Source organism: Crocodylus siamensis, chromosome 6 (assembly GCF_052110815.1).
Source record: "Crocodylus siamensis isolate JL-2025a chromosome 6, ASM5211081v1, whole genome shotgun sequence".
Taxonomy (NCBI): domain Eukaryota; kingdom Metazoa; phylum Chordata; order Crocodylia; family Crocodylidae; genus Crocodylus; species Crocodylus siamensis.
The window spans coordinates 76,954,607-76,981,697 of NC_143400.1; the positions used below are offsets into that span (position 1 = coordinate 76,954,607).

The following is a 27,091-nucleotide window of genomic DNA, read 5'->3' on the forward strand; positions in this document are numbered from 1 at the left end:
ATAGCAGGGCTCCTGGCACGGCTGTATGAGCACTCATGGTGCTCTGGCCAGGTCCCAGAGGACTGGAAAAGGGCCAGCGTGGTCCCCATTTACAAGAAGAGGAGAAAGGAGTACCCAGGTAACTATAGACTAGTTAGTCTCACCTTGGTCCTTGTGAAGACCTTTGAGAAAATTATCAAGGGACACATCTGTCAGGACCCAGCAGGGGAGGTAATGCTCAGAGACAACCAACATAGGCTCATTGCAGGCAGATCCTGCCTGACTAACCTTGTTTCCTTCTACGACCAGGTCATAAAGTCCTTGGATGCAGGCACTGAGGTGGATGTCATCTACCTGGACTTCAAAAAGGCCTTTGACACTGTTTCTTACCCCATTCTCATAAAAAAAAACCCAGGCAACTGCGGCATTAATGCCTACACAGTCAAATAGGTGGCAACTTGGTTCGATGGTCACACCCAGAGAGTGGTGGTGGACGGGTTGCTTTCGACTTGGAGGGATGTGGGCAGTGGAGTTCCCCAGGGCTCAGTCCTCGGGCCTGTGCTATTCAACGTCTTTATCAGTGACTTGGAGGTGGGTGTGGAAAGCACACTGTCCAAATTCGCTGATGACACAAAGATGTGGGAAGAAGTGGGCACATTGGAGGGGAGGGACAGAATCAAACTAGATCTAGACAGGTTACAGATGTAGGCAGATGAGAATAGGATGGAATTCAAACAATCAAGTGCAAGGTGCGGCATCTAGGCAGAAGGAACCTGCAATATACTGATAGGCTGGGGAACACCCTTCTCAACAGCACAGTGGTGGAAAGGGATCTTGGAGTCGTTGTTAATTCCAGGATGGACATGAGCCACCAATGTGAGGAAGCAGTCAGTAAGGCCATCCACACCTTGTCATGCATCTACAGCGCCTCTTTGCGACACTGGTCAGGCTGCATCTGGCTGGGGTATTATGATCCCAGCACTCATTCCTGCCCAGGGCAGGGGGTCGGACTTGATGATCTGTTCAGGTCCCTTCCGACCCCAGAAAGTATGAAACTATACCTATATTCATATAACAAAATCCATACATATGTGAATGAAAGTGGTAGGATCTGGTATATTTTACTCTGTAAAGGTGTGAGTTTTTTTCTGTAGCACATTGCACATAAATTATGATCAGGTGTAAATATGATCAGGTGTAAACAGTAATATTATTTTTTAAATTAATTGTATCAAGAATTTTTACATAAAACCTACAATAAATAAGGCACATACTGCAAAAGAAAAACATCTGGGACATATATTTTCTATCTGGGACCACTAGAAATGAACCTATTCAAAGAAGCCAATACAAGAAAAAGAAAATGAAAAGCAGGAATAGAGACAGCTCCAAAAATAAATAACCAACCCTTATCTTTGAAACATATACCCCTGGCTATGCTTTATTTTTCATTGTAGTCTTTTTTGATCTGTCTGATGCAGATTCGCCTTTTCTGCCAAAATTGCAGGTGGAAAAAAAATTGAGTACTGTACAGCAGATTTATTCAATACCAAACTCCCCCATGACTCATTTTCAGGGTTGCTGTTACAGGAGCTTATTTTGATACACTGGCTTATAACAGCAACTGTTCAAACCAAATCTCCCCCTTCTTTTTTTTTGAGCAGCAAGACACCCTGTGGCCATGATCAACTCCCTCAATTTCCTAATAAAACTCATTCTCTTACATACAAATTTAAACTTTAAATCTGTGGTTTATAATGGCATTGTTTAATTTTTCTTTAAATTGCCTTTCCACTGTGTTGGGCTGCATTATAATCACAAAGGAAAGATATCAGGCTGTCAGCCAAGCCTGGAAAGGGTAAAGGCCCCAGCCATAATTAATATCTGAGATGTGGATATTATCTTGCAGCGTAGCATTGAAGAACAGAAGGAAAAGTCCCATCAGAAACCTGGTTCACTGAACCTTCACAGAAGCATCTTTGTAAAGGAGCCATAGTGGTTGATGAAGACCTATAAAGTGTGACAGTGGAAGGATAAAGATAAGACTCCAACCCCCAAAGTACCAAGGACTTCACTAAAGCCCCAATTCAGGAAAGCATCGCTATTTAGAAAGGTCATTTAAACGTGTGCAATTTTGAAATCAATGGGACTTAGCACAAGCCTATGCTTAAAGATACCAAAATGTTTTCCAAACACATTGCTGGTTCTTGAGATGCAACTTTCTCGGAGACTAGGCTGAAACTAGCAACACATATCACACCATGAGACAATACTAACTGTAAGTCAATTATTAACTGAATTGGATTCGGTCCAGTAATTTAGAAGCAAGGCTCCTTAGTTGAGATCTTCAACTAGTTTAAACTGATGGAGTTCCACTGATGACAGTAGAATGACACGATTTGACACCAGCTGGGAATCTGCCTCCTTGTCCAACTTCTATCCACTGAGACGTCCAGCCTAACACTAAATTAAACCGCCATTTACAATGGAAGTTTGTAAATGACAACTCTGCTAATGACACTGTTACAGCTGGTAACTAACCTATTCAAATTGCGTTAAGGAAAAGAAGGAGCTGCATCATGACAGTTTCAGTTGGGCCCTATATTTTGCTTTTCATGTTTTATTCTAGAGCAGGGGGTGACAACCCACAGGCCAGGTCTAGTCCACAGAACCTTTAGATCTGGCCTTCATATCCATGGCTTCAGTGGCATTCAGCAGGGGACAAAAGGGCTCTCCTACATCACCAGGGAGTCAGCCAGCTGGGGCTGTGGCAGAGGGGGAGTTCTGCCCGTGCCAGCCAGGCAGCACAGGCTGAAGTAGAAGAGAGTTGAGCAGCAGAAAGAAGCAGCAGTGGCTGAGTCGCAATACCTGCCTGCCTCTGCTGGGCCATTCTAGCCACCCTGCCAGAAAATGTCTCCTCTAGAGAATAAAAAACTTAGGCCCAGAATCACCAAAATGTGCAGGCACCTAATCCCCGTGATATGAGTGAGAATTAGATACCTAAATATCTGGGCCTTAATTCCTACATTGTTAAATACAGAAATTTGGGTGGAACACTCGTGTTGCTTGCTGTTCATGTGTCGTCTAGACATTGTGAGAATCCATATGGATCTCACATGGAAAGAACGCACCCCACAAAGAGAAAGAAGAGAATTGTAGGTCACATCGGCTGTTTTCCCTGCATGGCAAAACTCCAGAAACAAGATGCTCATTTAGCTGACATTAAGGCACAGCATTAAAAAGTAAAAAAAAAAAGAAAAAAAAGTCAAACTCCTTTTTATAACCCGACAAGCAGTCCCAAACCAAGAAAAAATTACCTGAGCATCAGACTGATAGTATGTCATCATACATTTCCAGGAACTGTTTAACTTTTTTAGAAACCTGTGGGCAAAAACCTGTTATTTCTCAGCATTCACAAATTAGTCCTCAAAATTAAACTATGGCTTCAGGCTTTTTTTCTTTTTTTGGTTGCTTCTATTTGGTTTCCTTTATTATTATTTTTCTTTCTTTTCAATGTTACAAAGTACTGTTTGGTTGACATCTGTGTAAACAAGAACACCCTGTCTCTCTTGATTGCTGGATTGTTATAGTTTGATAGTTAGCCCTAAAAATAATTCTTATTTTTCCCTTGACTTAATATTCTTTATGATCAGCTTGTGTCTGAAACAAAGCACCCAAATCTACATTTTTGTGCTACATGTACAATGAATGCATCTCATGTCGTAATAAAATCGTATATATTTAAGTATGTATTCAGCCTTCTAAAATACTGATTCTTTTGCATGTTGAAATGACTACTTGTGATTGAGACATGTAACATGCTACATTAAATATGTGATTTTGAGATTATAACTAGGGACCTACTGAAATAGCAATTCTGTGGATTTTGTAGAAATCGCAAAATCAGGCAACGCCTGCAAAATCCACAGAAAAAAACTTACTGAAAATAAAATGTTGACTCCCTCGAGGAAGCCAGCAGTCCTTATGGTACTGTGGCCTGGCTGTGCATCCCACAGGGGGTGAAGGGGGCTGCCAGCATGAAGGGAAACCCAAGATGGCTACTGCCCCCAAGCCCTTGCTGCTGACTGATTGCAAGGGCTGCCTGTTGTGTGGCCCCAGTTGGAGGTGATGGTCAGGGCTGCATGACAGACAGCCCTCTCAGCCAGTCAGTGGCAAGGAGTGGGGATGTATGGCAGACTACAGGGCCCCTCAGCCAATCAGAGGCATGGAGAGCCCCACCACGATCAGCCTGAGAAAATAGTGGTCAGCCCTGTGATCTCCCCATGAAATTAGCCAGCCACCTCCTTGAGTTGGATAGACCCCTAATTATAACTTCTTTGCAGCACAGTCCATATATCCCTTTGGTAGCTATTCTAATAAAATGACCATATTAATGCACGTCGGAAAATGCTTGCACTCATTCATTAAGCAAGCACACAGGACAATCAAGGGATATGTAATTAGTCTGTTTTACAAATTGTATCACAAAGAGGTTAAGGATCCAAGGTCACAAGACAAGTCACTGGCACTGGACTACAATTCACGAAACTTACTTCTGGTTCCTCTGCCCTAATATTAGACCTCATGAAATGATGGTAGCTAAATGCAAGAGGAAGAAAGGGCGAAATAGAATAAATGTCTGCCTTTGTTTAAAATGGTGGAACTATTGCCTAGAATGTTTGAACAGTAAAGTAAATGTAAAATATTATTCTTAGCTCTTTTTAGAATGTTTAGGCTCCACATCGGGTATTTTGCATTGCTAACTGTTAATCGCATCATTGTATGTAAGTGCATTGTGCTTGTATACATATATACACGCAAATGTTCATTTGGATGACATACGTATGAAAAACTTCCAGCACATTATTATTCTACATTGCAAATTTCTTCAACCAAAAGAGAACCATACCCAAGAATTGTTAAATAATAACTTGTATATTCTGAATGATCTCAAATTTCTTTACAAACTAGTAAAGACCCCACACAGGTATTTTTTAGCCTTGAAAGTTATTCAGGCAATTCTGTGATTATGAAAGCAAATTAAAGTAGAATAACACGAGAGCACAAATTAAGGCAGGATGAAAAATAATTCATTTGCACAGATTTTGCACTGGTGTGAGGGGTACATACAGGCATTTGGGGAAGTTAGAGGGAGGTCAGACCAAGTTAAAAATGGCCACCCAATCTAAGATAAATCGGGATGGGGGAGCTACTAGGGAGGCTTGGGGGGCATCAGGGTCTAGTAGGTTCCACGGGTGGGGGGGAGGTTGAAAGTATTGGCGGGGGGGCTACCAGAGTCCCCAGAGCAATTGGTAGGGTCTAGGAGGGTTTGGCAGGTTTGAGGGGCTAGCAGGGTTCACTGGGGCCTTGGCAGGATCAGAAGGGCTAGTGAGGTCTGTGATAGGATTGTGGGGACCAGGGGGCTAGTGGGATCTGTGCAGGGACTGGAAAGGGTAGCGGGGTATGTGTGGGTTTGGTGGGATGAGGGGGCTGGTGGGGTCCATGAGAATGCTTGAGGGAATCAAGGCAGGAGGGAGGCTGGCAAGATTGAAGAGGCTCTCTAATCCCACCAACCCCCTGGACTCCCCCAGCTCTCCCCAATGCCATCAAACTTCCCCCAATCCTGCAAACCAATCCCAAGCCCAGTTTTACCAGCATTCACTGGTCCCAGGAGCCTGACTGAACCAAGCTGGGGCAGGGGAAGCAGCAAAGAAGGTTTGGTGAGGTGAGGAGCTCTCTCCCCACAAGGTTCAGAGGCAATTTTTAGCTCCTCAACCTCCCCCACCTCCAGATGGTCACCCCTGCAGTGAACCACCCCCCCATACACAGATCCTGCCCCCCCGACTTATTTCCTCAGCTCCCAGAACCTTTGAACACCAGTAAAACCAGCACTAGGAGTAGCTTAAAAGATAGGAAGTTTGACAGGCTCAGCAGGGGCTGACTGGTCCAATGGGGGAGGGAGGGTTAAATTGGGGGTGGGGCAAGGGGCTAGGGAGCTACAAATAGTCCAGTTGTAAGTGGAAGGAGAGTTAGGAAAAGCACAGCCCCAGGGCTGGGGCCAGCATCTGGCCTTTCCCAGCCCTAGGGATGCAATAGGAAGTTCAGAAGTTCAGTTAGATCACTCTAGCCATCTAAGTTAGACTACCCCTGAGGTAGGTTTAAATGAGATCGGGTCAGCCATTTTTAAACCGATTTAACCTTCCTGAACTGTACAGCTTACATCTAGATTGACTTAACTAGGGAGCTCAGTGTAAGGTCTGCAATTGGGCAAACTAAGTGAGATTGGGTGGCCATTTTTTAATGTAATCTACCCTCCCCTTAGCCTCCCCAAACACCTGTACCTAGCCAAACTGGCAAAAGTACTAGTGCTACAGCTCTTTTCAGCAGCATCATATCTAAGTGAAACTATATGAGGGATTTAGACTGCAGGGGGAATTTGAATAAGCAGAATGTAATTACTGAAACCAGAATTTTGACACATCTCTGGAATTAATACCCATATGTTTATGAAAAGTGCCCAGGGATCTTTAACAACCACAAGTAGTCAGGACTTCAGTTTCATGTATCATCTGAAAGACAGATTAATAACAGTACCTATATCACAGCCCTGTCAAGCCGCATAAATGCCATTTTCTTCAGTTATGTCATTCTCTGGGATTAAAGGTATGTTTATAACTATTAATGAACTAGAAGAAATGTCCTCTCAAGAGTGTTTGGAGAAAATAAGAAAAATACTTACTTTTACCAAAAACAGAGGTTGTAAAATATTACATTATATTACACACTGGACCACAGAAAAGACGTAAACAGCCACCTTAATGACAACGTGATTTCTATTTAGGGATTAAATGCCCAACAAGTAAAGATCCCTTGTAAATTTAAGGGTAATATAGTACACTGACACGGGGAAAAATGCGCTCTACCAGAAGCAGGAGGATGTTACTTTGACCCGGCTCCACAGAGTCTGTATAGACTGGGCACTTCAGCAGAGCTTTTTGGTGCTATTAGCTTAATCTGATTCAATCAGGTATTAGATAAAAGCACCAAAAAATCCTCACTAAAGCGCATCATCCCTACAGATATTGGGAAATCCAGGTGCAACTAAGTCACTGCCTCTTCTGGGCATGCATTGCGCTTATGCCAAGTTTAAAGTAAAGCGTTGCTTTTTTCCCCCCACATCTGCAAGCAGCCATAGTATATACCGCATAAGTAACACAAATGCCACAGCTACACAGCAGCATCTCAAGCTTTTGATTCATGTTGCCTGTTGTCCTGGGGAGACTAGCCATGTAAAGACTAGACATAAAACTCCTTTGCTGGCAGACAGAATAGCTTTAGCTGCTCACTCAGCACTAGAATTAACAATAGGATTATATCATGTCATTGCTGTTGTTTGAGAAAATGTTGTAATATGCAATCACATGGAAGTCATGGCCTTCAGTTCCCCCTAGTACAAGCATCACTTCAGAAGGCTTTTGCACAGGTATAAGACATTCTAGTAAGCATGATGAAAATGTGCATAATAATCAGCACAAGGATAACTGTCAAGGACAATGATATAATCTGGGTTTCTTTTCTAGACTTTACTAAGTCCAGTTGCAATCAGCACAATATTTTGTCAGTCCTTTTCTCCCAAATAAAAATCACATTTAATTGCCCTCGGAACTCAAGTACTGAATCTTATACTATTGTTTATAATAATACTTTGAGAAAAAAAATGCTCCTATGGTTAAAGCAGTGGACTGGGATGCAGGAGATCAGGATTCTATTTCCAGCTCTGCCACAGACATCCTGTTAACCTTGGGTACACAGAACCCAGTTGTCATAGCTTCTCACTGCTCTTAGTATCTGAGCTAGCTAGATTAACTTGAATATGCCTACATATGCTACAATCTCACCTCCCAGTTGCACTGTAGGCATACCCCAAGGACCTTACAGTCCCACAGAGAAAGCTACAGAGGAAAACATGTCTTGAGATGTTTTTCACAAATGCCACACATCCTGTGGCATTTGTGCAGATGACGGGATTAGTAGGAGGTCAGTACTATTCATCCTGGGGATCTATGCCTTTGTGTTGATGCTCAGTCTCTAGTAGCTCCTTACCTGCTCCCTTTCAGCCTGGCTCCAAAGAAGTCGTACTGACAGAGCTCATGCAGTTGGTGACTGTTCTGGTGCTCTCTGCAGTAAGATTCCCTCTGTCAAATCTGTAGTCTAGTTCCACTCTTAGTTTTGCTAGGCAGGTGAAGAGTTACGATGCATACTCCCTACCACTGGTCATTACCCCTCCCCACATGGACCTGGGGCTGCTAAGAAGAAACAAGTATCTCCTTTCAATAAGGAGGGGGGAGTATGCATACAGGGCTGCCTCCATAGATGAATCTCTATGGAACAATAAAGACACAAGCATTCTGGGCAAAGTTCTACTGACATTATAGACACAGATTCTATTTGCAGAAACTATTATCCTTTTCAGTCAAGTGAAATATTTTTGTTGGGTACTGTCTTATAAAAAAACTGAGGCAAAAAGTTGTCAAAGGCAAGCACTTACTGTCCCAATTCTCTGCCACAGTAGAAACCTCATATATTATTGCTGAAGACAATAATATAGCTTAATATCACCAGCAGAGAAACCTGGAAAGTCTCATGAATGCCTTTTCAAGAACACATGCACACACACACGCACACATTTCCAAAGGCTGTTTCACTTCCATGTGAAAAAAAAAGTCTCCTACACTAAATTAGAACTACAGCCCACAACCTCAATGACTAGCCAAGATGTGGAAAACACAGAGTATAACTGGAAAATTATACAGTATTGGTATGCTACCAAAGTAAGTCTCTAAACATACCACAAACACATTATGGGAAAGGAGATGTCAATTAAGAAAGCATATGGATCTGGAAATTCAATATAAAAAGTGTAACAGTCTTGATTCATCCCATTCCCTTGAAGATAATCACAAAACTCCCACTGACTTCACTGAAAATAGGAATGGACCAAAGACTCTCCAATACCAAGAAGAGATAATGCTATACTTCTGACACACATAGCATATTTGCAGACTATGTATACACAATAATCTCGTATTATGATATTATGTGACCGTACAAGCTACCAAGATAGCTTCCAGGTATGCTTTTGCATCATTCCATAACAGCCCATCACGGTAACTTGTGACAGTTTTTGATAAATAAATAAAGGAAAAATAAAATGATATCTGTGCAGTTTATGTAGGCATATTTACTCCTTACATTTTTTATATGAAAACTTAGAATTAGCTGCAGCCACAAACTGTGGGTTGGTACAAGGCAAACAAGAATGTGAATGTTAGTTCAGAAACTCAAGCCACTGGTTCCCAGAAGTTTACTGTGTAATAATTCATTGTGATATCTGCTTTTGACTTATCATTTAACACACTGAAAAAAACTGCTTTGTTTTTTCTTTTGTTTGGTTTGAAAAAGCAGCCATGAGTTTTCAGCATTTATCTCCACTGGCTGCAGGAAGTTCACCCCAGCCCTACTCTGTTCTTCAAGTAAATTGGTTTGCAAAGAGAACTACTTGGAGAATGGATTCTAGTCCTCTCCGGCTCCTAATCTGCAGGCAAAGAGCAGTCTCTCCACTGACATCACTCCCATAGCTGGTAGCTAAAAAAAGAGGTTCTCCCCACATAACTGCTAGTCAGGAGTGTATGTAATTAGTGGCTCCCTTTCAACTTTTTTACAACTTGTGTAGCCATTTATGAAAGCGTTACCATTCTAATTGTCTAGCCTTTTACAGCCTCCATGTGCAGAGAGGCATGTGAATGACTGTGCAAGGCAATAAAGACAAGCTGTGTACGACTGACCTTCTCTGTCAAGATTGCCTTATGTGACGTTGGCACAGGGTCCAGGTCTATGGCAACCAGGGAGCGAGAAATCCTCTATTACTGTCAAGTAAGCAATAACCCAATAAGGGTTAGCAGGAGCCTGGACCCTAGCAGATGGACAAAGAGAAAAAAAAGAAACCTACTGAACAAAAATATTTTGTTAACTATGAGGAGCAAAAGTGCAATAACAAACACAGTCAAAGCAAGGGCAAAGTAAAATGAGTGCCTCTGAAGAGGCATAATGTGCTAAAATGTTCATAACCATTATGAATAATGCTACTCAGCACACCTGTTGAACCACTGAGAGGTATAACAGACATCTGCCTTTGGGAGTCTGACTCCAGCTTGCAGGATTCTCTTCTAGTTGACTTTAAAGGCATTAGAATAAACAATTTCTCAGGATATTATGCTAAATAGGATTTTAGGCATTAACCTGGATTCTTCTAAGCAAAGATATTCTCAGCAAGGATATAGATTGGAGCTCTAAATACTTTTTAATGCCCCAAGCACTTTAATTGATAGACATCTAAGTAAATCAGCAGCAGTAGGCATAATTCTTTAAAGGGCTCTAAGAAGTCTCTTTGCTGCCCGCTGCAACCCTTTTTAATCAGAAGCTAATCCCAGATCACAAGAGATTCAATCATAAAATCTATTGTTAGACTGATAACCTGAAATCAGTCTTTCATTTACATACATTACATTTACTTAAACCTTTTTTAACACTATACCTTGTTGTGGCAAGGATTCAGGTTCTGGAAATAAACAGCTGAAGTGAGGGCCAAGATCAAAATATATATTTAAATAATATGCTGTTCATACCTTATGAGTATTTCCCTTCCCCAGCCCTGGATTTGTTATTATCTATTTGCTATTAAACAAATTTACTTTTGCCTTTTGCTAGCAAAAGAAATAAGGTGCACTTCATGGCACAGTCAAACTTTAGAAGAAATGCCATCCTTTATTTTCTGCACACTTCAGATTTAGGGGCTGATGGTATTCCACCTAAAGCTAAGGGGAGAAGAATCAGGTCCTTGCTTGTTTCTAGTTTGTTGGAGGTTTTTTTTAACCCCTAATAAAGTAGTCATTACTGAAGGCTGTATTGTGTGATAATGCAATGAGAGTGCAATTCTCAGGCTTTCACAGTGCTTGGAAACTAATGATTTAAGACTCAAAGTACCACCAGGAAATAGGGAGGCATTTTACAGATTAGTAAACTGAGTGAGATAAAGAGAGATCAAATGGTTTGCCAAGTCTACACAGCAATACAGTGGCAATTCAAGAAACAGGAGTTGGTCTGGGGAATCCCCACTGCGCATGGAAGATGCCTCCAACCTATGGAAGTGCACTTACTATTTATCTCTCCTTAGATGCTCATGACAGCCTCATACCAAGCATCTAATGACACCTGCATCATTTCACTGCAGCACCGACCCCCAAATGCAAGCAGCTTTGTCCATAGACCATTTTTTTCCAGATAACAGAGCTCTGGCAGTGGTCCAAACTGCAAAACAGACAAGAGCTCTTTAATGATTTATTTTTTAAGTCTCTCTGCAAATAAATACTACTCTAGCTGTCATGGGGACTCAAGGTGACCAGAAGTTTTTCACCATTACTTACCTTCAGCAGGTAGCAAGGAAGGAGCAAGATTATATAGGGAGTTCAAATAAAGTTTCCTCTGTCTTCTGTTTGTTACTTGGCTGTTTGGGGCTGGAGCAAACAGGACAGCCCTGCCCCCTGTCTTCAATAAACCCTGATTCACCTGCTAGAGACTCTGGTTGTGTCTACACAAGATGCTTACTGCGCATCAGCAGTAGCATGTCATGACAAAAACTGTGCTAACAGCCTACCGCGCAGTGTTATTAAGCCAATGCACAGTCGGCATCACTAAATAACCGTGCGCCGGCACTGCTGCACAGTAACTATGCACGTAGTGAGTGCTTTATTAAGGAAGTACGAAACTAAACGTGCAGTATCTAAGGTATCCGGGTTGTAGCCGTATTGGGCTAGAGCAGTGGTTCCCAACGTGGTATCCGCGGGCACCATGGCACCTCCCGAGGTTTATTCAGGTGCCCGCGTGCATTTTCACAATCAGCAAAAATCATGATTCCAGTAAAAAATGCTGTCATATCGGCGCCCGCTGCTTTTTCTTCTAAATCCAAATGTGCCCTTAGGCAGGTAACGTTGGGCACCCCTGGTCTAGAGGCAAAAGAAATCAGGACTCGTGGTAGAGGTGATCTCTTGTATTGCCCCAACGCTTGCAATTAAAGAATTTTTATTTATTTATTTGCAACAATCTAGTAACTAAGGAGATCGCCCCTCCCGCGGGTCCTGACTCCCGTGCCTACGGCGCATTAACGACCGTGTGGACGGCCCCCTGCCGAGAAGGGTCTTGCCCCGGTCTGCGCGGGCGCTGCATCCCCGTGACGTGACGCCGTGAGCCTCTGCGTGTCTCCGCCCCCCCTCCCGGGTCCTGCAGGGCGCGGGGCGGGCGGGGATTCCCTGCGGCGGGCACCGGGATGAGAGCGGGGAAGTCCTGGCGGCGCCTACAAGAGCGGCCGCGTCCCGGCTCCGGCAGCATCCAGCCCCGGCATGAGGACCAGCGCCGGCTCCTTCATGCGGCCGCCCTCCGCGCCCCGTGTCCCCGCAGTCGCCTGGCTGCTGGCGCTGCTGTGCCTCGGCCTGGCGGGCTGGGCGCGCGGCTCGCCGCTGCCGGGCGCGGAGCGCCGCCTGCCCGCCTGCCTCCGCGCCTCCGCCGCGCTCCTGGCCGCCGCCAACGAGTCCCTGGCGCAGCTGCAGGTGAGTGCGCGGGAGCGGGCCCAGAAGGGCTCCCTGCGCCTTTCCCTGTCCCCAGGCGCCCCCTGGTGCTGGGATGCTCTGGGCCATAAGAAAAGGGGGGCGGAGAAGTGTTGCCTCACGAGGCCGGACACCTGACTGGCAGAAGGGGCAGGCGAATGTGGCCGGAGGTGTGCGGTCCAGAGCCAGGACCTGCTGCCTCACAAACTCGCTTCCTGGGTCCTTTTTTCCTTCGTGCTTTAACCGTGTTTGCTTTCAGTGTTTCCGGCTGGCTCTAATAGCTCCTTAACTTCCCTATCCCAGGGTTTTGCTTTGCTTTGTACTAACCTATGGCTTGTTCTTCTCTTTTTTTCCCCCCAAATAGTTGTTTTGTTGCCTTGTGTTTGGTTAACAGAAAAAGGCTACTAACTACACCTTCCCCAAGGTGGGGCTCAGCCAGTCTCCTTCCATCAGTGAGGTGCTTCAGAGGCGATGGCTATGGCAGCATGAGTAGGTGCCCTGAATCTGAGGGGTGCCCTGGCATGGCTGCACCCTCCCCTCCTTATGGACTGGTCCATGGTGCTGGAGCCTCTGGGGACTTTTAGAAAGTCCCCAAAGAGAAGGAGAATCCCTCCCCTTCTCCTCCATACTCAGAGGCATGTCCCCTTCTCCTCCTCTGTCCCCCCACCTGCCATAGCTGTTTTCCCTCCTGTCCTGAGAGCAGGGGAATCCTCAGAGCTGCTCCTGCCCACTCCTGGGGACTCACCTAGGGCAGTAAGTGTTGGGGACTTCCCCTGCCTGTTCCTGGGGGAACCATGCTCCTGCCCTCCCCATTGCTCTGCTCTCAGCTGAGCCCAGATCCTGTGTAGCCATGCTGCCGCAGGCAGGAGCAGCTGTGAAGCTTCCCGTGTACCCCAGACAGCAGGGAGAGCAACCACTACTGGAGGAGGAGAGGGAACAGAGGAGGAGGAAAAGGGTATGTCTCTGAGCACAGAGGAAGGCAGAGATGCTTACCTGCTTTGGGAACTTTAAGTAGTCCCTGGAGGCTTCTGCAGCAGTCTATCTGGCTTGGGGGAAAGGAGCCTGGGAGCAGGGGTGCAGACACCCCTATAGCATAGGTGGTTGTTTTTGTATCCCCCTTTACCAAATCCTGGATCCCCCTGGATGGAGAGTCCAAGGCAGGGATTGGTTCCAAGCATTCCCCATACACCACCTCTTCTTAGTGTATTAAAACCATGTATCTTTCTGTCTGTGTAGTGATTTGTTTTGGATTTTTATACAATAGTAGGTCATTTGTTTTTTCACAAAGTTCATAATGTTTTAAATTGTAAATGTGTAGAACAATATTCTGAAGGCAAACATTCATCCTCTTTAATTTATAACATGAAGGCAATATGCTCCTATGTGATGCCCACAAATACAAATCTGTTCGAAGCTGCAACTTGTTCCCATTGAGCATGAAGGCAAAAATCTCTTTAACTTTGGTTTTACGGCTTGGATATTTGTTCCCCTTTAATGACTGAGTAGAACTGATAGAAGGACTTAAATGCAGCAACAGTTACCAGTGACCCCCTGCTATTCGGTACATCCTGTGCAATAATTGACTTGGTGATCCTTCTTGTTTACGCAGGGTCTTGGCACGCTAGGATTTGAATGTACCCTTGAAGAGGTTGACCTTGAAGATATCACTAAGAATCAACTCAACACAATAAAAGCTTGTATATCAGAGGCTTCAGAGGTATTTCAATAAATACAAATTTAAGTTTTATTATCATTCTATGAAACCATGCAGTTTATCATATAGATACACCATCATCACTTAATAAATGTCATGTCTGACATCTTTGCTTTTCAGACTGGAAATTGTCAAGTACTGGAAAAAGCTGATTTTGATGAGGTAAATTTCCAGTCTCTCAGAGGAACAATTTATTTTCCTCTTGTTTACTTTATAAAGTGTCAGACAGCACTCTTCATATTTCCTAATCCCTGTGTCTTCTGCAGACTAAATGCCTGAAAGGGATCTCTGAAGACCTGAAGCTATACAAGGGAGAGTTTAGGAGTTTCAGTAATCAAAAGATACTGGATGCTATTGACCAAATGCTGCAGGTCTGTCTCCCTACCAATTACTGAAATGATTACTTGATATTATTTCCATCTTGAATGAAGTTTTTTTCTAGGTATTCCATTCTGTACTTAGCCAAATAATGAGCTGTTCTGAAATCTGATAATTTTAAAAGATTGTTTATGGGGGGGTTTCCTCAAGACTGTAGAAATGTTGAAGTAGGGGGTTGATACTGTATACTGCCTTATTGAAAGAATATTCTAGCTGTCAGTAGTGTGAACATATCATTTTAAAATATTTGACTTTTTCACTAGGTACCCCTTATCTACATAAAATGATTGTATTTTTTGCCAGCATGAGAAAAGCTAGATTTAGAGTAAAAGTGACTTATATTTCTGATATCTGAAATTAAGATCCAGTTGGAAAGACTGAACAGTAAAATATATTGACAAGAAATGGGCAATAGTTGTAACACGGTTGTGAACACATGCTAATAGGTGATAGCAGTCATGTTTGTATTTTAAAATAATAGGCTTTATATTAATATATACTTTCCAATTAACACTAATCAACTCTTCCTGTATTTCCATATGCTATCTTTTATGAGATTTATTTCTAGACTGAAAAGAAACTTTTGGCATCAGTGTGTCTGTACAGCATGTTACTTATTTAATAATTATTATTGAATACTGATGTTTGTTTGTTTTACTGGTATACAATTTAAAATGAAATGTTCATTACCTTTTGATTTAAGCTAAAATGTTTGAAAACAGATGTAGACTTTAATCTAGTTATGGTTAAATTGTCTAATCTACCTGTTCCCCTGCCCCCCCCTTTGGCTTTTTTGGTTTTTTTTTAGGCTTTGAATATCAACAGTGCGAGTGTGCCACAACCAGCTCCCAACACAGGATCTCCTTCTTTTAACGACAGATTGAGGCTATGCAGTGTTCTCCAGGCTTTCCTTATTCGCGCTATGACCATAAACAGAATGATGAACTACTTGAATTCTCCGGAAAACTCATAAGCACTGAGAGCTAGATGCACTTTCTCTATTTACATTTAACTAAAGCTTCTTTTTTAAGTGGGGGGGAGGGGAACGACTATGCTAAGTTCCATTCACTGCCAGACCTCTATGTTTGAAGTCAGTGTAATTTGTAGACATGCAGGACTTGCAGGATTGGAACCTGCATTTAAAAGTATAATAACATAGCTACAAAAGCTCTTCAGGGAATAAGCATGTATGTTACAAAGTGTCTTATGAAACAAGTCTTCTTGAGCAAATTGCTATCTGTACCTTCCAAGCTGAGATTCTAAATTCCTGCATTCTTATAAAATAAGCTATATTTTACCAAAATATTCTCAAACTACCAAACACTCAAGTATAACTTATTTATATTGAATATTTTATTTATTCAGTGGTGTTTTTCATTAAATTATTGTACACATTGAAATATACTATTTATGTTTTACCTAACTTATTTGTTATAATATTCCTGACTTATTTATTGTATTTATTATCTAATAAAATTTTATTTTGTATAATCAGTTCCGGTTGGTTTTATTTCACAGAAAGAAAAAATAATCAAAAGGGACACTGTATCCAAACTGTATGACTCCTGTAACTGTAGTTTGCTGCATGTTGATAAGTTATGTAAGGTTACACAACTGACTAAATGTTAAGTGTTGCTATACTGAAATTGCATCGTTATGCTAAGACCTTATGCAGGTGTTCCCAGGAGCTTCTATTTTTATTTTTGCTTTCATTACAAAAGAATGAGATGAAAAAGCAAATGAGCTGTCTAAACCTTTGTTAGTGTAAAATGCATTAAGTATGTCAGGCATGGAAGGACACTGCTCAGCTTCAGAAGCTTCAGCTAACAAGTGTATAGCAGAGCTCAGGCAAACTTCTCTTGCTAGGGCCACATTATTTAAGCATTATATCTTGTCACTTTCCAAGGACCACAGAGAAACAGGTTTAGACTGATTTTCAAAAGGCCTAAGAATAGGGCTATAGGCTTTCCACAGTTTCTAGCCTATGGCCTAGTTCCACTATAAAATTAGGTCCTCAGACATTTAGAAACAGAATTTGGATTTGACACTATTCTGCTTCATAACCCCAATAAGAAACTATGGGAAGAAGCCTCCTAAGAAATGTATGCTTTCTATAGCCTTATACTTCTATCTGCCAAAGTGCTAAAGTATTAGTGCTATACTAGTAAAGTCCATTTAGCTTGTCTGAACAGCTTCCAAATCATTTAATAAGTTACTTTAATAGAGTAATGAATTCAGTGTTAATTCAGCATGCTGTTAACAGGCTAGTAATCAACTAATCTTCCCCAAGCAGTAAGGAAAGGCAGCTAGAAGTGTACACTCTTCAGTGATAGATTGCCTTTCTTGGATTTATAACTTGTTGCACTTTAAAAGTTGTGCTTGCATAATACAGCAGTTCTGGTAAATGTGATTTAACATACAAATTCCCACAGTTTGCAACTTCACTAAAGCCTGTGGGTATAAAAGACACCTGATTTTAATAGAGACTCACAAGTGACCTAAATTATGAGCTAAATTTGATCTGACAGTTCAAAAGTAACAAGCAATTGATCTCTCTCGGCCCCTTCTACATGTGCATCTAAAGGCGTGACTTTGGTCTAATTCATGATCTACTCCAACATGCCTCTAGCTATGCCACATGTGTAAGGCAAGACACACGATTGTGGGATCATGCATTAGATACTATTGTGCCTTATTGTTGGTGTAGGGGGGGTTGAATCCTGGACTCCCCCTAAACTGGCAAGAAGCAGGTTCCCATGGCTGGGAGCCCCCTTTGATAAAGAGGCTCCCAACTGCAGGGGCCACCCACAGTTGGGGCTGAGAGTCCCATCAACTGTGGATCTCTCAGTCCCACCTGTGTGTGAAGCACAGTTGGGACCAAAAACCCTGTTGATTTTGGGATTCTCCACACTGGCTGCATGTGAGGCTGGAACCACACACCCCAGATATTGGAGAACACAGTACCCATGATTCCCAAGGCTCGGGGTTTCACGTTTGGCCTGGTGCACCCCTTCAGCTGGAAGCCCTGTATAAAAATAAAATTAGTACACATTTTCAATGTCTAACTTTTTATAGCTGGCTAGAGCTAACTGTGTGATAGCTACTTTGCACTTGTAGCTGGTCTTAAGGCAATTACACAATTAACCAGTTAATTGTGCAATACCTATAACATGTAAAAGGAGCCTTTCTAAAAAAGCTAATATTTGTCTCCTCTGCATTTGAATTAGACTGCTGCCAACTCCCCACTGTCTGAAGACAAGCTGGAACAAAGAATTCACAGTACAAGCAACATAGTCTTTCTTGATCTCAACTCAGGGAACTGCAGAAATTTTTGCTGAGTGCCTCCAGCTTCAAGGTTATGGCATGCTCAGGGCTGTACAGAGGACTGAGCTGTCAAATACTCAGGAGTTACTATTGAGCATATCGGAAAAGTAGGAGCCACAAGACTGAAGCTCCCAGCTGCCTCCCACCCACTCTGCCACCTGGGCCAGGGGACCAGAGTGGGTGGAAGGCAGCCCGGAGCTGGAACCAGAGCCTCATGGATTGGGGCAGGAGCCACCCAGCTGAAGCTACCTCCCAGCCTAGAGCAGTGCAGCACAAGGAGCCACTGTTAGAGGCAAGGGGAGCTGAGCAGCAGCCCCACTGGGAGCAGCACTGCTGGTAAGCTGTGCGTGCTGGGTTGGTGGGCGCAGGCTGGGTCGGTGGGCATGAGCTGGAGTGCAGCACAGCCTGCCCTGGCTTGGCACCATGCAGAGCACTGCAGACCACACCGCCTGGGCAAGCTCTACTGCATATGTCCCCTGCACCCTCCTCCCTCACCTCACCCCCAGCCAGCTCCCAGGACCTACCACCTAGGCCACCCTGCTCCCTCCCCCCCCCACATATGCACACACACACACCCCCGGCACAGGGAAGGGGCCACCCCATAATCCCACCTCGTGAGTCCAGCCTCACACACTCACCTCACTTCTGAACATTGCTGCCCCATCCCTGCTCACGGTCCCATCCCACACAGGGATCCTCCACTAACTTTCATGACTCAGGAACAAACCTCAGCTTTCCAGCATAGCATGAAGAGAAATCCCTCAGTACAATTATACTAATGACTTGGTGCTGCCACTACTACAATTCCTGAAGCGGTGTTGGCTACAAGATTTATTGTTGGTACCACTGTAAATTGTTCGTATGAAGATCACAATATGATTTAGTTTAAAATGGGAGAAAGTTTATATTGTATATCATTACACTTTCCCTGACAGCTTGATAGTTAAGATAATAATTGGAAACCTTCTTATAACCTGAAATTATACCTTAAATTCAATACACATTTCCCACTTTTTATATCATTATTTTGTGATTATGGAGGAAATTTATCCAGTCTGTTAGAAAACCTTAGAACGCTCAATGTAACATTCCTTACATAATGATACTTTTAACAACTGAAAAAGAAATGTCTGTTACCATCAGTTTCTCTTGTTTATACAGTTAAGGTGGTCTCTTTTCTTATCCTCATATTAGCATTGTGCCAGTGCTACCTAAACTAGCCCAAATATTCCAGTATTGTAACATTAGAAAAGATTCAGACGTTCAAAATAAATTTAGTAATACCTTGGTTACCAAAGCAGATGTGTTCCATGTCGTCACTTCGTTACCAGAGGTAGAAATAACATAGGAGGCATAGGGATGCGTTCTAGGACTTCAGAGAGGGGGAGTACAGTAGGAAAATATCATTAAATACTCACAAAGATAGCCAGCTGCCAGGGCTATGGACCCAGGTCTGCAGCCCCTTGCCCCCCACTTGCCCTGCGGGTTCAGGTGGGGTGGTTCCCTGCCACCACACACACTCCCAGTGGGCAGGGAGGACTTGTGCCCTCCAGATTTGAACGTGGGGCAGGCTCAGCCTCTGGGCTCAGGCTCCTGCCCTGCTTCCCTGCCCTGGGGCCTCCGCAGCCTGGCAGGCATGACCTGGCACAGCAGGGAGGAGTGGGGCTGTGCAGGGGTCTCCTCGCCACTGCGAGCTCCATGCTGCTCTGGCAACATGCCCCCTGTGTGTGAGGCTGCCATGAGAGCAGCAGCACGGTTGTGCCCCTCAAAGCAGTAGCACATGGGGGGGCGCATTGCCAGGGCAGCGCGGAGCTCACAGCAGCAAGATCCCTGTGCAGCTCCAGTGCTCCCTGCTGTGCCAGGTCATACCTGCTGGGCTGTGGAGGTCCTGGGGGAGGGAAGCAGGGTGAAAGCCCAAGCATGCAGCCTCTGCCTGCCCCGCATACAGATCTGGGGGGAGCATAGGTCTCCCTTTTCTCCTGAGAGTACGCATGGCAGCAGTGAACTGGCCCTCCCCCTCCTCTCGATGAGCCACCCATGGCCCAGCCCTGATCCCCACTGGGGCCCTGCAGCCACGCATTGCAGCCCCAGGCCCCAAGCCCCAAGCACCACCCAGCTGGGCAGCAGCCCCAGCCCTACCCAGGTCCCTTCCTACAGGGCCCTCAATCCCCCTCTCTCCCCCACATACCTGCTGGAGCTGCTCTACAGGCAGCTTGGGGCCACACGCCTATCCAAGCATATGGTGCTCCCTGTCTCTCTGCCTTCTTCCCGCTCCTTCCCAGCTCCCTGCAGGGGCTCATTGCAAAATTGCAAAATCCATGGGTTTCTGGTAAAATGAGATATCTGTGTTTGCCTCGAAAAAATTCCAATTTTTTTGCAAAAAAAGGCTGACTTTGTTATAAAGGAGCTTTGTTCTCAGAGGATTCATTAATCAAGGTATTATTATTTAATTAGCAACTGGGAAAAATTTGACTATATCTTAAAGCACTCTTGAAACAGATTTTTTTTCCCTCCAATACTTCCTAGTTGGACCTTAGTTTCTGCCCTTATGTCCCTCAAGTGACTATCAGGAAAGAGGATACCCTTATTTTTTATTTCTCATAGTTTAGGCCCAAATCTTCCAACAACATATACTCAGACAGAGCCCTGTACCCATGCTAAAAGCTACTGAAGATAGTTGTGTCCCCTGTTGCTGCCAGGCAGGCAGGGGAACCTCACCATAGCAGTGCAGCTGGTATGGAGTTCCCAGCAGTGGCACGGAGCCTCCCGAACCTCCTGCGCCATGTCCTACCTGCTGGGCCACGGAGACCTTGGGGCAGAGGGCAGGAGGGTGAGGAAACTCGAGCCCACAGCCCGCATCCACCCCGACCCCATGCACAAGTCTTGAGGGCACATGCCCCCCATGCCTCCCTCCCTGGGAGTGCGTGACCCCATTTTTTACTGTTGCAATCCAAAATAAGGTCCCGACCCTAAGGTTGGCAACCACTGCCATATGGGCTTTTACATTTCTAAACAGATACTAAGAAAACTACCAGAGAATGGCATATACCATTCTGGGACCTGGCACTGAAGATCCTTCTTCAACTGACAAAACCCCTGGAGTTCCCCATGGAGGGGAACTCCCTCTTGGAACAGGAGCCATAGAAACATAATACTGCTGTTACCTTCTTGCCCTCAGCACAGATATCTGGGAGGGAGAAGAAAAATACCTCTAATGTCCCAGCCAGCCCAGAGCTGCTCTAGTAGTCACAATCTACCTCCTCCCAAAAAGTGGATTCTTAGGCCTGTAGCAAATTGAGGGGAAGGAGCACTGCCATGGTTGCTGCACTCCATTCATGTATAACATGGCTTGTTTTCTAGTTCCCACCTGCAGATAGAATCAATAAAACGTGTGCCCCTAAAATCTATCTGTACTACCATGTTAACTCAAACCCAAGACGAGTTGTTTTCCCCTATTGGACGTGGGGGGGTGGGGGCCTTGTCTTGGATTCATATACCAGTCTGGGGCAGGCAGCTGTGGGGGAAGAAGAGGGGCACAGAAAGGCAGGTGAGATTGTGCAGTGCAGGGAAAGGATCACAGGGAAAATAGCACAGTGTGCAGCTTGGGGGAAGCACAGGGGAGACCATGTGGTGGCAGAGGAGCTGCTCTGGCTTCAGCTCCTGCTTCAGTTCCAACCCTGGGGTCAGGGCTGGAGCTGCCACCACTGCCTACCCAGTGCTGAAGCCACCAGATAGTCCATGACCCAGGTTGGAATCAGAGCCACTGCATAAGGTAAGCAGTGGCTAGGGACACAAGTGGCTGGGCAGACAGGCAGCAGGGGCTGGGCAGGGGGAGCACCAAGGGCAGGCAACTGACAGGGGGCAAGAGGCGGGGGTCAGGCTGCTTACACACCTGCTGCTGCTTTTTCCACTGCTAGCCCCCTTGCCGCAAAAATGTGAGGGGTGAATTTAATAAGATCCTCCAATAATTGGAGTCTATACAGGAAAGTTATAACAGATTTACAATTTTCCATGCCTAGAATCTAATTAGTGAGGGAGTCATCTTAAATTTGAAATTGTCTTGGATTAGGGAAATACGGTATATGACTATTCAGTCTCCTGATTAGATTCCTACTGTTCTATTATTTACTTGGGTAAGTATATATTTTGGGCAGGTGCCACATCATTAGTTATTTCACAGTTATGTCTGGAATCCCAGGAGGCTATCTACAGGATTTTACAGAATGTTCTGAAGAGACTGAGCCAAGGCACTGAATAATATAATATAGTTAACACAAAAAAAGCGGTGAGAGTGATCCATTGTTAGAAGGACTGATATTAGGTAGACACAGAGACACACAACTTTTGCAAAAGTTTGAGAACTGAAGTTTTAAGATTACAAAGACTCCTAAGTAGAAAAAGCCTAATATACTACCTAGTATACATCTAACCTTCAACCAGTAGAGGGCTACGAAAACAATGATAACAAAAAAATGGTACGTGATATCTTTTAAGTAAATATTTGGATTGAGGAATACAATATTAATACTTCAAAAAATCAAACAAGCAAGTTTAAGCATTTCCAAGTTTTAATTCTTGTTTAAAAAAGACATTTTTTTAGTAAACATGTAGAGTAAAAGAGAGACATCCCTAGCGTGTTCACTAGACACTCATGAACAAAGGTACTAGTTCTGTCTAATACAAAATAATATTTTAAAACCTTTAAAAACCTTAAAAATGTGTTTCCTATCTGCAGTCAGTGATAGGCACCTGCTTTTCTGAGACATCACTAACTTTTCTATTTTTAGCTTGTGCTTTTGTCATCATCAAGTTTAGGTTAAAAACAGTATAAAAATCTGTATTTAATTCTAAACTAAGTATAAAACAACAGAAAGTGTACAACACAGAAAATCATCTAATTAGAAACATGCAATCAGTTATAGCCACATGAAGCCAACATGACACTCACAGAGAAAAATCAAAGCTGCCTTTAGTGCTACTTTGTGCTACTCTGAAACTAATCTACCTTTTTTGAATAAACATAATCCCATCCTAAGAGAGTGGTGCACATACATGACAATCATGGACATAAGTTTACTTGTAGGGTTGATGTGCCATGCGCATGGACAGGAAAATCAATCCTGCCATTATAAGTACGGTTCTACTTAAATCACAGGGAGACAAAGGGTTTTTCGTGGCCTGCTTGCAGTGCACAGAGCCGTTTTCACGGGTATTTCACAGAGACCCCACCCCTTGGCACTAATTGGTAGAGAGGCCTCAGTAGGGGGAGGAAGGATGTGAGGAGACCCCCATCTTGTCTGCTGCTCTTCGTGCTGCTCCACCAGCCAGTACCCTCCCCTCCCAGCAGTAAGGACTTCTGGCTCCCACTGGAGAACCAGAATTATTTTATGTGGTGGTATAATTGTAACCAGGTCTCCAAGATCTTTCTAATAGTTATGGATTAAACCCCATGGAATTAGATAAAAATATTTGAAGATAGCCAAATTGGTAAAGGGCAAGCAGTGTTTCATGGGAGTTAAGATTACTTCAAATTCCTGAGTAGTGCTCCGCACTTTGAAATGCTAGGTCAACGACGGCATGAAGTTCATGGACGTTTCAAGTTTCAACTACATTACAATTGCTACTGCAAGTCTTCACTATAGACTGTTAATATAACTGGTATCAATCACACTGAAAATTCTTCCTGAATATGTTACATTCATTACATTAATACAAATTCCACTCACAGTCCTTTCCCAAAATTGTATTTTGTTAAAATTTTTCCACAGATTGCTTACGGCCTGTATCTTCATAAGTGACCTCCTGAACTGCAAACTGTATTGTCCACAATAAAATCCCATTTAAACAGTCTAAAAAGTTAACCAGTATTCAGATGAATGTTGCTGAGTTCCCTTTTTGCTGTTTCGCCATGAACTCATACGTGCTCTAAAAAACCTGAGGAAATGAATACATTATATGTATTGTTTGACCTTTAAATGCCACTGCAAACATGTTAAATAATTTAATATATGTATTTTTTACAAAACAATAAAATGATGTATCAAAAATATGCATTTATCTAAAACAAATATATGAGGACATTAGCAAATGCTCTCAGTTTGGATGCCAACTAGTTTTGTAAAGTTGAAGAGAAGAAAGACCTAGTATGTATTCTCAGAATGTTAATGTTTCCTCTTCAGACAGTATTTTCCTGAAACAGTTTGGAGGACAGTCCCAGTCCTCTAAATACTTGTTACTGATTTCTATAGTTATGAGTAGTTCCACTGAAATAAAAAGGTTACATCTATACATGAAGGCTAGCTACAGACATTCAAAAAGGTCAAGGTGGAATTGATCTAAGTTAACGCGGTTTTTTTATAAGTGGCATAGTATAGATGAGTAGCAAAGAGAACACACATTTGCCTTTTTGGGCAGGGGGCAGGAATCTTAGACCAGGTTCTGCCATTTTTAAACCAGTCTGTGTGCCAAACTTCTGTTCTGTTAATTGAGTATAGACCGGTTTCTGATCACTTATACCAATAAAAGTGTAATGTCTGCACCTGACCAAATATATGTTATCGGGCTCACATTATCAAGACCTTAATTTTCTAAAATAAGGATATACCTTTAACATTACTAAAATATACTGAAACAAATGTACAGACATTTTTGTACTGAGCACCATAATAAGAAACAAGAATGTGCTTGAGTATAACAGTCTTGGATACTTTCGACAGACGGGAAACTGTACCAATATTTTAAGTATTAGTCCCTAACAAATACTGGTGTTTATATATTTCTTTATATCAGCTTTAGAAAAGCAAGTATGAAGAATCACAATTATAAAGTAGAATGAAAAATGCTTATTATTAATTTAGAGAAAAGACTGTTCTAACTTATATACTGTAAATTCACCCGGTGTTTGTTAAAGAAATTCTCTGATACTGAATCCATGAGAATGTCTGAAACATAATTACATAATGAAGCATAAAGAGAACCTGATGTGTACCTTTTAGTACTTGTTGTACTTCATATGACACATGATCCCGGAGACTGTCATACAAATTTTGTGCAGTTCCATTATTCTGTTCAATTTCTCTCCATTTGTTCAGCATCCTGAATTTATAAATGTTAACTTCTTCCTCTTTTTCCTGAATCTGATCAATATCTTTCATTTCTAAATTAAGGCATCCAATGGCAATTTCTTTCCAGTCTTTACCCATCTTCTTTGCAATAGTCATCAGCTGCTGATCAGTTAATGTACTTTTAGCTTTAGTTTCATCTAAAAACATATAAAACAAATCAGCTCTCCTATTACTTTTTCATAGGATTTATAATCAAATGATTCTATTATTTCAGTGTACTTTAAGAAGAGACATACAATGGAAGTGATTATATTAACAAGTTAGTTGAAACTGCATCATCACTTCATGTAGTGGTGCTGCTATCATGCTGATTAATGAAAACTGCAGTGAAGGAGCAAAAACAGATGCAAGGTAAGAGCCAGGAGATATGGGAAGCTAGTGCAAGACCCTTTAGCTCAGCAAAATGTTTTAAAATTTCATGCCTAAGCCCACAAAAAGCTTTTCTCATTGTAAACAGCCACTTGCCTAACAGAAAAAAAAACCTGCTTGAATATAAACCATCTACATATGCTGTTATGCAGAACTGTACACGCATTAAACTGCCTCCCGCTTTCTTCTGTCAGTCACCTAAAAAAATATCAGGTCCCTAGCAAAACTGTCTTTTTTAGAATATGCTACTGTTTGGTTGTTTGTTTGTTTTTTACTCTCTCCTATTAATTAATTCAGTTAAGAAGACACAACCTGTACAAAAAGAGCTGTCTTGAACTAGAACCTGAACAAGAACCTCAATGAACTAATCATATTTCCCTTTTAAATATGATCCTCTTACATAGAAATAAGCATAAATCAATTAAATGGCTCCCTCTAGTGGCTATAGGCAGCCATAGAAATAATTGCAGCCTTTTTTCCTGACATGAAGGTAAAACTTGGTTCTTTCTGCATTATAAGCCTGAAGCACTTCCTAAATATAATTTTATTGAAGCTTTTAAAAATTGTTTTCTTAACTCAAAAAGCCATGTAAATAATTGGTGGGCACAAAAGAAGCATCCTTTCAATGGACAGAATTCAAGCATTTTCAAGAGAGGTGAAAACCTAGGCTGCTTGCAGACATTGAAAAAAAAACCTGGTGCTTTAAACTTGGCACCCTCCTGTGCCAAGCCCTATGCATGCCAAGAAGAGGCAATAGGTTAGCTGGACCTGGCTCACCTTATGACTATACAGATCGGGTGCTTCAGTGGGGCTTTTTTGGTGCTTTTATCTAATAGCTGATTGAATCAGCTTTAGCTAAAAAGCACCAAAAAGCCTCACTGAAACACCTGATCTACATAGACACTGTGGAGCTGGGTTGAAGTAACATGCTGCTGCTTCTGGTAAAGCAAATTGTTTGGGGTTTTTTTAAACATCTGCAAGCAGCCTACATGTACAGGCATGAGTTGAAACTTTTATAAGCAAAGCTTTTAACTTGGAACCAAAGGTTCAACCATGAAAATATCAATTGTGATCCTATATGATTTTTTGTTCTAAACCCTATCTTGTCTATAATTTTTCAGGGCAACTAGTGGGAAAGTCAGTAAGGTAGAAATTTTGATAATGTCTTTAGAAGGAAATCATAGTTAAGAGACATTTAGGAATCTCTGTATCAGGAGCTTCCCCTGCAGTGCAATATTAAATGTACTATGTATATTGAATATTGAGGCCTCTTAAATTGCAGCCCTGGCTCAGCAAAGCATATAAGCATTATACTTGAGTCCTTCTGACTTCTCAATGGCAGTTGCAGGGCAATGAACATGTTTGAAAATGTATTCGTTTATTAGATGTACATGCTGCCTTCTCCCTCCCAAACCGCTCAGGGCTGCTTAAAATTAAAACCAGACAAGTCATAAAAATAGATAAAATATTAAACTAAAAAAGTAAATAATAAAACAGATTCCCCAAACAATGTCCCAGAACATAACCCTCTCATTAAAAGCCTG

The 27,091-nt window shown here is 42.8% G+C and overlaps 2 protein-coding genes and 1 long non-coding RNA gene across 9 annotated transcripts in view; 1 reads left to right on the forward strand and 2 right to left on the reverse strand.

The window, feature by feature from the left end:
- LOC149863034 (uncharacterized) overlaps positions 1 to 11,653 on the reverse strand; it is a 90,412-nt gene extending 78,759 nt beyond the window's left edge. Inside the window, exons 1-3 of the long non-coding RNA XR_016442996.1 lie at positions 11,463 to 11,653; positions 11,196 to 11,346; positions 9,825 to 9,952 (exon numbers count right to left, since the gene is read on the reverse strand). This is a non-coding gene — a long non-coding RNA (uncharacterized LOC149863034). The remainder of the gene's footprint in view (positions 1 to 9,824; positions 9,953 to 11,195; positions 11,347 to 11,462) is intronic.
- Positions 11,654 to 12,313: 660 nt separating this feature from the next.
- On the forward strand, positions 12,314 to 16,166 carry IL12A (interleukin 12A). Its single transcript, XM_090052221.1, has 5 exons — positions 12,314 to 12,641; positions 14,248 to 14,355; positions 14,473 to 14,514; positions 14,619 to 14,723; positions 15,539 to 16,166. The coding sequence occupies exons 1-5, from the start codon at positions 12,435 to 12,437 to the stop codon at positions 15,701 to 15,703; spliced, it is 627 nt and encodes a 208-aa protein (XP_089908347.1). The 5' UTR covers positions 12,314 to 12,434; the 3' UTR covers positions 15,704 to 16,166.
- A 6,438-nt stretch (positions 16,167 to 22,604) lies between these two features.
- LOC149863036 (uncharacterized) overlaps positions 22,605 to 27,091 on the reverse strand; it is a 37,152-nt gene continuing 32,665 nt past the window's right edge. For all 7 annotated transcript variants that reach the window (XM_090053118.1, XM_090053121.1, XM_090053117.1 and 4 more), the window contains 2 exons: positions 25,043 to 25,315; positions 22,605 to 23,988 (listed from right to left, as the gene is read on the reverse strand). In XM_090053118.1, the coding sequence (XP_089909244.1) occupies positions 23,969 to 23,988; positions 25,043 to 25,315 (293 nt within the window). In that variant the 3' untranslated portion in view covers positions 22,605 to 23,968. The remainder of the gene's footprint in view (positions 23,989 to 25,042; positions 25,316 to 27,091) is intronic.